Genomic DNA, 10,652 nt, shown 5'->3' with positions numbered 1-10,652 from the left:
TGAGGCCTGGTCGCTACAGATGGAGACAACAGAGAATTTAGCAGCCGGGGAAGATTTTCACCAGGATAGCAAAGGGCTGCAACCCCTGGGCCAGAATTTCCCCTGGCAAATGTCAAGGCCGACTCAAATGGGAGATGCTGGAACTTCTCAACGCAATAGATATCAGAGCTTTTTAACTCATATGTTCCTGAACGTTTCTCAGAAAGCTTGGCCTGAGGCAGCCAGACACAGTCCCAGAATTAAGGCCAGAAGGCACTACCAGACCATCTCCTGTACATCGCAAGCCACTAAGCATGACCCAGCACACACCCACTACGCCAGCAACCACAACAGGTCAAAGTACTGCAGCCCTCAAGAGACTAACCTCCTGTGTGCCAACGCCGAGCACGGGAGCGACCAGGGGCACCAGCAATGGCAGGGGATGGAGGGAGTTTGCACTTGGGATGGGAAGTTCCAATCGCTACAGTCGGGCACATTTATAAGAAAATAGGGTCTTACACTGGCAGGAGTCTGGCAGCCTCTCCTCTGGCCCTCCCAGGTCCGCCGCTGGTGTCAGAAACAAACATACACCCAGAGCAGCAGCTGGCATGGGAGCATGGTCCCTGCTCCCAGCTGCAGGGGAGAAAGCGAGGGCAGACATGCTGGGCTGGAAGGTCATTTCCATCGAAGGGTGGAGAGCTCAGGACCGGGGCTCCCCCAGGTACTACTGGCTGTCTGCGGATGCCCCGGCGGGACGACAGACACTTCCTACCTTCTGCTGCTGTGCTGGGGCCATCAGGGCGGGCTGTCCCTGTGCTCTTTTTCCTGCGGTGTTTCTTCCTGTTTGCATGAGGGGATGGAGGCGGCTCCAGCTTCGGGCTCGCAGCGTTGGACATGTTTGGGCTGGAGCTGAGAGCATCTGCGGTGCCATTAGCTATGGAGAGAGAGAGAGAGACGGGACGTTTAGAGACCCCAGCACCACCATGCTCAGACCTGCCTGACTCCCTCCCACAGAGACAGCCCAAGACACCCCACCCTGCCCCACAGAGACGCCCCGAACATCCCCGCCTGCTCCTGCCCCACAGAGACGCCCCGAACATCCCCGTCTGCTCCTGCCCCACAGAGACGCCCCGAACATCCCCGCCTGCTCCTGCCCCACAGAGACGCCCCGAACATCCCCGCCTGCTCCTGCCCCACAGAGACGCCCCAAACATCCCCGTCTGCTCCTGTGCCCCAGAGACGCCCCAAACATCCCCGTCGGCTCCCATCCCCCTGAGACAGACTTGGTCACCCCACTCTGCCCCACAGAGATGCCCCGAACGTCCCCGTCTGCTCCTGTCCCACAGAGACGCCCTAGACACCCCCAACTGCGCCGCGCCCACCCATCAGAGATGTCCTAGCTGCCCCCACACCCCAGACAGGCCCTGGGACGCCGCACCCTGCTCCATGAATCGGGCCCTGTCCCCAGAGGGAGGCGTGGTGGCTGTGGGAACACACACCTGCTGGGAGTCCCACCTAGGCCCTGCTCAGGTGCTCTGCCGCGGCTGGCAGCCATCACCAGGCCCAGCGCGGGACTCCTCCTCCAGAGGAGATGACTGGGCTGCTCCTCGCAGGAGCCCGAGTAGGATGGGCTCCATAGGCTGCTGATACGGAGCTGAAGAAGCCGTATCCCCGGTAGCAACGCACCAAATTTATCCTCAATCATACTGTTCCTTACAATTAATAGCAGAATTAGAAACAATCAGGGAGCTGCCTAATTACTGTCAATTAGAGCGCGCTAATCAAGCTCCGCTCACACACACACACGCTGCCGCTGCACTCACCATTAAATGTCAAATTTCATTAGAGACCAGCAACAAAATCAAAAGCCTGACATTCAATTTCAGCAGCGCACACAGCACAGGCTTCCAATCAGCATAAAAATGCAGACTCCGGGGAAGGCAGCGAGGTGCGAGCGCCTCGCTCCGCAGTTAACCCTCTCTGAAATACGCTCCTGCCTCCCCGAGGGCCAGGGGCTGGGCCTCTGCTCCGAGTCCCGGCCCAATGCCCCCGAGAACCTCCCTCTCTGCTGCTCTGACCCCCGCCCCCTTTGACCTCTGGGCACTGGGCTAGAACTCAGGGGATTCCAGTTCCACTCCCAACCCTGCTACTGACCCCCATGGGAACCTTGGCCAAGTCACTTCCTTTCTCTGGGCCTGTCCTCCCTGATTAGACTGAGAGCTCGGCCCAGCACAGTGTGCCCAGCGCTCTGCGGGATGGCCCCAATCCAAACAGAGCAGGACTGGCGGGATGGAGAAGGCTGGGACAGCCTCATGAGGTAGCAACCAGGGCGCTTTAACACTAGCCAGGATACAGCCCTGCAGAACACCCCCGCTCTGCCCCGGCCAAGGGACTGGGAGGGCCCCAGGCTCTGTCTACACTGCACTGCCAGCAGGACTCCATGTCCGGACCCAGCGCACACCCACAAAAGCGTTTCTGTCAGCACAGCAGTAACAGCACTTCCCTGAATGTCAGCGATGCTGACAGATGCCCTCGTCCGTTGGGGTAGCTGTCAGTCAGGGGTCTGGCTTTCACACTCCCTGACCAGCGGAGCTACGCCAGCCTCCCTTTTATGGGTTGCTCAAGCCCTGGTATAAAAACGTCTCTCTCTCTAGTGTCTCACGCTCCCTCCCAGTGGAGACGCACAGTAGCTGGGGGGGTTCTGCCACCAATTATCCACAGGAAAAGAGTTCACAGAGTTGACAATTAAGGCAGCTGAGTCTAATAAACGGAATCAATTCCCCTAACCAACCACTCACACCAGGGCAGGGGCACCGTTTCTTGGCACTGGAAACGGCTGCTTCCCAGACACACGGAGGAGGTGCTGTGCTTGGCGCAGGCCCGAGACACGCACAAGCTGGTTCAAGAATCCCTGGGCCTGGTCTACCCAGAATGCTGCACCAGTGTAACTAACGGTGCCACGTTAACCCAGTTAGCAAACGCAGCACTGCCGTGTGCAGGGGGACGGGACCTGGCAGGGCAGCCTGCCCCTGGTATCTAAGCGGAGACAAACAGGTCAGTCACTTCCCTCCCGCAGGACTTTGGCAGGTAGCTCCGCTCCTGGTGCCTTGCTGCTCAGTGTGTTCCAGCACCCACCCTCTTGCCCCATTGTCTCGCACAGCGCCTCCCCATAGGTAGCAGGTCCGGGGTAGGCATCTCCCCACAGCCGCCGTGGTGGAGGCAGATGCAAAGGAGTCTTTTAGCTACTTTGCAATGTCCTTAGCCTCCATAACTCTGTCCTCCCTGCAGTCACCGTGCCGATTCTCTTGCAGGATTCTCCCAGAGACCGAAAGCCCTGTGCATCCCTGTGCAGCGGAGCCCTGTGGCGCGTGCAGGGAGGGGGATAGGGCTGTGCGCCGGCTCTGCTCCTCAGCTCACCTGGACCCCTGGGGCTGGCTTTGTGGATTTGATCCCTGATAGGACCCTTCCCCCAACCCCTTTGCACAGCTGTGCCCAGTTGTGAGGCTGGTGCACAGATGGTGGGATGCAGGAAACGGAAGGCTGCTCTCCCGTCGTAACAGTGACAATACCCCACTGCTCTCTGGCTCTGGGCAGGGGTCAGAGACTCTAGTGCCGGCCCAGAAAATTACCAGGAACGTGGAACTGACCTGCTAGGCCGAGGAGTCTGCCCCCTCCCCAGTCCGCCTTGCCTGTTCTTGTCTCCCCTTTGGCTGGGTTACAGAGTATGAGTGAGGTTCTGTCTGTCCCACCAGAACCCACTGGGTGGCCAGAGCAGTGGGGAGCTCCCTGCGGAAAAGACACGCACTCAGTAGCTCCTTCAGACACACAATTAGCTCTGGAGCCGAGATCTCCACCCCCTCCGTGTCACCGTGAATTGGCAGCGACTCGTTCCCTATTTGTATCAATCTCGGGGTTACTTTGCATGAAATGAGTGGATTGCTCGGGGTGGCAGCAAGCAGAGGCGGCTCCGTCATGTGGAACACGAGCGGAGAGGCCGCCACGCCCCTCTGGGAGCTCCTGGACCAGCGTGGGACACGAAGCGACCTGTCCCCCGAGCAGCCCCTGCCAGCCTCTGCAAGTGGGCTGAAAACCCAGGCGTGAGCCAACAGGCAGCAAGCCTGAGCACCGGCAGGCAACCAGCAGCTTGCTGACCAGCTCTGACCTGTGCCCGGGCCCCATGAGTCCTGGCTTCGCAGGGGCACATACATCATCACAAAGGCACCTGGCTGGGGCGTGGGAGTGGATTCCACCCCAGCCCACCACCCAGCTCCGCGTGTGTGAATTCCAGCACTGCCTGATCACTGGCCTACTAAAGAGAGCACGAGTGTGTGAGGATGTGCACAGAGATGTTACAAAGGTGAGCAGCTCGCCCACACACAGGGTAGGAGCCCTGCATTATTGGGGTGGCCAGCACCCTCATGTCTGGGGGGACCCTGTGATATCAGGGTGCGTGGCTCCTCCATGGTCAGGGGGACCCCGAGAGGTCGGGGTGGGTGGCTCCTCCATGCCCGGGGAGACACCTGCAGTATCTGGGTATGCGGCTCCCCCATGGTCAGGGGGACCTAGAGGAATCAGGGTGGTCAGTTCCCCCATATCCGGGGAGACACCTGCGGTATCGGGGTGGGCGGCTCCCCCATGGTCAGGGGGACCCAGAGGTATCGGGTTGGGCAGTTCCCCCATACCCGGGGAGACACCTGCAGTATCGGGGTGGGCGGCTCCCCCATTTCTTGGGGCTGGGGAGACACCTGCAGTATTGGGGTGGGCGGCTCCCCCATGGTCAGGGGGACCTAGAGGTATCGGGTTGGGCGGCTCCTCCATGCACGAGGGGATCCTGCAAGCAAATGTCTAGGGGGACCCTCTGGCAAATGAAGTGTAAAAATATAATTAGGAAGGCAAAAAAGAATTTGACGAACAGCTAGCCAACGACTCAAAAAGTAATAGCAACAATTTTTTTAAGTATGTGAGAAGCAGAAAGCCTGCTAAACAACCAGTGGGGCCTCTGGACAATTGAGATGCTAAAGGAGCACTCAAGGACGATAAGGCCATTGCAGAGAAACTAAATGAATTCTTTGCATTGGTCTTCACAGCTGAGGATGTGAGGGAGATTCCCAAACCTGAGCCATTCTTTTTAGATGACAGATCTGAGGGACTGTCCCAGATTGAGGTGTCATTAGACGAGGTTTTGGAACAAATTGATAAACTAAACAGCAATAAGTCACAGGAGCAGATGGTATTCACCCAAGAGTTCTGAAGGAACTCAAATGTGAAATTGCAGGACTACTAACTGTAGTCTGTAACCTATAATTTAAATCAGCTTCTGTACCAAATGACTGGAGGATAGCTAATGTGATGCCAATTTTTAAAAAGGGCTCCAGAGGTGATCCTGGCAATTACAGGCTGGTAAGCCTGACTTCAGTACCAGGCAAACTGGTTGAAACTATAGTGAAGAACAAAATTGTCAGACATATAGATTAACTTAATTTGTTGAGGAAGAGTCAACATGGTTTTTGTAAAGGTAAATCATGCCTCACCAATCTACTGGAATTCTTTGAAGGAGTCAACAAGCATGTGGACAAGGGGGATCCACTGGGTATAGTGTATTTAGATTTTCAGAAAGCCTTTGACAAGGTCCCTCACCAAAGGCTCTTAAGCAAAGTAAGCTGTCATGGGATAAGAGGGAAAGTTCTCTCATGGATTGGTAGCTGATTAAAAGATAGGAAACAAAGGGTAGAAATAAATGGTCAGTTTCAGAATGGAGAGAGGTAAATAGTGGTGTCCCCCAGGGGTCTGTACTGGGCCAGTCCTATTCAACATATTCATAAATGATCTGGAAAAAGGGATAAATAGTGAGGTGGCAAAATTTTCAGCGGATACAAAACTACTCAAGATAGTTAAGTCCCAGGCAGACTGCGAAGAGCTACAAAAGGATCTGACAAAATTGGGTGACTGGGCAACAAAATGGCAGATGAAATTCAGTGTTGATAAATGCAAAGTAATGCACATAGGAAAACATAATCCCAACTATACATATACAGTGATGGGGTCTAAATTAGCTGTTACCACTCAAGAAAGAGGTCTTGGAGTCACTGTGGATAGTTCTCTGAAAACATCCACTCAATGTGCAGCGGCGTCAAAAAAGTGAACAGAATGTTGGGAATCATTAGGAAAGGGATAGATAATAAGACAAAAAATATCATATTGCCGCTATATAAATCCATGGTGCGCCCACATCTTAAATACTGTGCGCAGATGTGGTCGCCCCATCTAAAAAAATATATATTGGAATTGGAAAAGGTTCAGAAAAGGGCAACAAAAATTATTAGAGGTGTGGAGCGTTTGCCATATGAAGAGAGATTAATAAGACTGGGACTTTTCAGCTTGGAAAAGAGACGACTAAGGGGGGATATGATAGAGGTCTATAAAATCATGTCTAGTGTGGAGAAAGTAAATAAGGAAGTGTTATTTACTCCTTCTCATAACACAAGAACTAGGGGTCACCCATTGAAATTAATAGGCAGCAGGTTTAAAACAAACTAAAGGAAGTATTTATTCACCCAACACACAGTCAACCTATGGAACTCTTTGCCAGAGGATGTTGTGAAGGCCAAAACTATAACAGGATTAAAAAAAGAACTAGATAAGTTCATGGAGGGTAGGTCCATCAATGGCTATTAGCCAAGATGGGCAGGGATGGTGTCCCTAGCCCCTGTTTGCCAGAAGCTGGGAATGAGCGACAGAGGAGGGATCGCTCGATGATTACCTGTTCTGTTCATTCCCTCTGGGCATTGGAAGACAGGATACTGGGCTAGATGGACCTTTGGCCTGACTCAGTATGGCCGTTCTTGTTCTTACTGGGGCAAGCATGGGGAGACCCCTGCAGTATCAGGGTGGGTGGCTTCCCCATGTTGGGGAGACACCTGCTGTATCGAGAGGTCAGGTCCCCTATGCCCAGGAGGACCCTGTGGTAGCGGGGGGAGCGGCTCCCTGTGCCCGGGGAGTCACCTGCAGTATTGGGGCGGGCTGTTCCCCCATATTTTGGGCGGACCCTGTGGTATTGGGGTGAGTGGCTCACTCATGTCTGGGGGGGACTCTGCGGTATCAGGGTGCGTAGCACCCCCATGTATGGGGGGACCCTGCGGTATTGGGTTGGGCGGCACCCCCATGAATGGGGTGTGACCAAGTGGGACTGTTCTGAATGTTTCCTCTGAATACTGTAAGGGTGCCTCAGTTTCCCCTACGCATTTCTTAACTCTCTAGGTGGGGGGATAAGGGGGTGAGATTGTTGCAGAGCAAAGGGCCAGTGTGCATAAATGGCCGACACTTTGTGTCCTGGCAACTAATGGCCAGGGTCCTTCCCCCCTGCAAGGGGATGCTAAAGGTGTGGGAGAACAAAGAGATCAGGTGACCTCCTGGCCCGGGAAAGAGACAAAGGCTAGAGAGTCTGGCTCGCTGGGCCCCAGAATGGACCCGGCTGAGGGGTCCGGTTCTCTGGACCTACAACCTCTGGTTTAGACCATGTTCCTGTCATCTAATAAACCTCTGTTTTACTGGCTGGTTGAGAGTCACGTCTGACTGCGAAGTCAGGATGCAGGACCCTCTGGCTTCCCCAGGACCCCGCCTGGGCGGACTCGCTGTGGGAAGCGCACGGAGGGGCATATGCTAAATGCGCCAAGGTCAGACCTAGGAAGGTGGAAGCCGTGTGAGCTTCTTGCCCTGGAGACAGTCTGCTCACAGAGAGGAGGCTCCCCAGAGTCCTGACTGGCTTCATAGGGAGCAGTTCCAGAGCATCGCCTGGGGCCTCCGTGACATGGGGGGACACCTGCGGTACTGGGGTGGGCGGCACTCCCATGTATGGGGGGACCCTGCGGTATCAGGGCGAGCATGGGGAGACACCTGCAGTACCGAGGGGTCAGCTCCCCCATGTCCGGGGAACCCTGTGGTGTCGGGGTGGGCGGCTCCCCCATGTACAGGGGGGACCCTGTGGTATAGGAGTGGGCAGCTCCCCCATATTCAGGGGGACCTTGCGGTAACAGGGTGGCTGGCTCCCCATGTCCAGGGGGACTCTGCAGTATCGGGGTGGGCGGCTACCCCATGTTGGGGAGACACCTGAAGTATCGAGGGGTTGGGTCCCCTATGCCCGCAGGAACCCTGTGATATTGGGGGGAGCGGCTCCCCCAGGTACAGGGGGGACCCTGCGGTATTGGGGTGGGCGGCTCCCTGTGACCAGCGAGACACCGCAGTTTCAGGCTTGGCTGCTCCCCCATGTCTGGGGGACCCTGCGGTATTGGGGACAGCTCCCCTATGTCCAGGAGGGACCCTATGGTATCAGGGGGCAGCTTCCCCATGTCCAGGTGGGACCCTGTGGTATCAGGGGGCAGCTCTCCCATGTCCAGGTGGGACCCTGCGGTATCGGGGGCAGCTCTCCCATGTCCAGAAGGACCCTGTGGTATCAGGGGGCAGCTCTCCCATGTCCAGGTGGGACCCTGTGGTATCAGGGGGCAGCTCTCCCATGTCCAGAAGGACCCTGCGGTATCGGGGGCAGCTCCCCTTACAGGGCAGGGCACGGAGGGGCTCCACGGTGGGCCGGGGCCCTGTGCGGCTGCGGGTGCCGCGGCCGGCCTGGTTCTCGCTCGCCGGCTGCTCTGGAGCGAGAGGAGCGTGGGAGCTGGCCCTGCCCTGCTCAGTGTCCGACGGGGGGCGGGGGAGCGCGAGCACATTAATGCTCAGAGCTGCGCCCTTCCGCTCCCGTCGCCTGCGCTGCCCCATCAGCAGTAACAGTCTGATTAATTCGCTTCCAGCAGGGAGCTGATGGGGCCAATGATGGAGCCGCTGCATCAGGCGCGCTGAAATTGATAGTTTTTCACAGTTACAAATGAGGAGCCTCCTCAGCTGCAAATGGCGCCCGCACAGTCGGACTCCGGTAATGATCATAAAGAGGCTCTCTTTAAACTGCGAAAGCCCCTGGGACGGAGCGGGGGGGCGGCTGCCGCGCTAATGAGAACGACAAGGGGGCGAGCAGGCATGGAAATGGCTCCTCCACTCTTGATGTGCATTTAACTGCTTTTTTAGTGCGGCGGCAGCGCCAGGAACGAAGGAGTGATGGATGCAGCACAAAGGCATTTATTTTCCAATTCGGCAAAGTGGCTACGTTGGGAAATGTATGAATTATTTTAATTCACTCAACTGTCCTGAACCATCGGGGGGGGGGGGGGAGCAGTACACAGCCAGTATGTATGAGAAACAGGGCTTCCTCCGACTCACTTCACTCTCCCCAAACCTGGGGCGGTGGGGGTCTGGGGGGCAGTAAGGAGAGGGGGGCAGGGAGGAGAGAAGACAAGGGGAAGAGACCAAACGCAGGGAGAATGGAGCTGGCAGCGTGGGGTGGGCAGGCGGGGTAAGGGGTATCCCCTGCAGAGGCAGCAGGCCCTGGGTGAGCAACGGCCCAGCATAGCTGCAGTCTCTGTGCGCTTGGCTCCCCAGCACAGACAGGCAACCGGCCCCAAGGCAGCACCCACCTCCCCACAGTGTCTGCTCCTGAGAACGCCGGCAGGGCGCTCAGTGCCAGGCTGCCGGCAGGGCGCTCAGTGCCAGGCTGCCGGCTGGGCGCTCAGTGCCAGGCTGCCGGCAGGGCACAGCTCCTGCAGGTGCCCGCCCGCCCCTCCCGCCTGCAGCAGCTGAGCGACGCAGGTGAGGGAGAGGGAGCGAAGGGTACTCACGGGGGTTGGGGCAGCTGCTGGGGATCACAACAGCCTCGCTCCACTGGTCTGCGCTGGAGACGGAGTAGGAGCGCTGGTGCATGCCGTCTGGCTTCGAGCTGAAGCCCACCAAGTTGATGGAGCGTTCGGAGTGCAGGGAGGTGCTGCTGGTCGAGTGGGGGGCACCTGCAAGACAGGCACAAGTTCAGCACCAGGCTGCTCCCAACGGCACAGAAAAGTGAGTCAGACGCCAGCCGGGCCCCACCACACCTTTCCCCCCCACGACACGTCCCAGCCGGGCCCCACCACACCTTTCCCCCCCACGACACGTCCCAGCCGGGCCCCACCACACCTTTCCCCCCCACGACACGTCCCAGCCGGGCCCCACCACACCTTTCCCCCCCACGACACGTCCCAGCCGGGCCCCACCACACCTTTCCCCCCCACGACACGTCCCAGCCGGGCCCCACCACACCTTTCCCCCCCACGACACGTCCCAGCCGGGCCCCACCACACCTTTCCCCCCCACGACACGTCCCAGCCGGGCCCCACCACACCTTTCCCCCCCACGACACGTCCCAGCCGGGCCCCACCACACCTTTCCCCCCCACGACACGTCCCAGCCGGGCCCCACCACACCTTTCCCCCCCACGACACGTCCCAGCCGGGCCCCACCACACCTTTCCCCCCCACGACACGTCCCAGCCGGGCCCCACCACACCTTTCCCCCCCACGACACGTCCCAGCCGGGCCCCACCACACCTTTCCCCCCCACGACACGTCCCAGCCGGGCCCCACCACACCTTTCCCCCCCACGACACGTCCCAGCCGGGCCCCACCACACCTTTCCCCCCCACGACACGTCCCAGCCGGGCCCCACCACACCTTTCCCCCCCACGACACGTCCCAGCCGGGCCCCACCACACCTTTCCCCCCCACGACACGTCCCAGCCGGGCCCCACCACACCTTTCCCCCCC

The 10,652-nt window shown here is 58.0% G+C and overlaps 1 protein-coding gene across 2 annotated transcripts in view; it reads right to left on the bottom strand.

Moving 5' to 3' along the window:
- Positions 1-751: 751 nt before the first annotated feature.
- The window catches only part of AGAP3 (ArfGAP with GTPase domain, ankyrin repeat and PH domain 3), a gene marked incomplete at its 3' end in the record, with an annotated part of 133,175 nt that continues 123,274 nt past the window's right edge, over positions 752-10,652 (bottom strand). For both annotated transcript variants that reach the window (XM_034759862.1, XM_034759861.1), the window contains 2 exon segments: positions 752-913; positions 9,696-9,860. In XM_034759862.1, coding sequence (XP_034615753.1) covers positions 752-913; positions 9,696-9,860 — 327 coding nt within the window.

The sequence above is a fragment of the Trachemys scripta genome, chromosome 2, assembly GCF_013100865.1.
Source record: "Trachemys scripta elegans isolate TJP31775 chromosome 2, CAS_Tse_1.0, whole genome shotgun sequence".
Classification (NCBI taxonomy): Eukaryota; Metazoa; Chordata; order Testudines; family Emydidae; genus Trachemys; species Trachemys scripta.
Note: the sequence above shows the minus strand (reverse complement) of the source record. Positions and strands in the feature narration are given on the sequence as shown.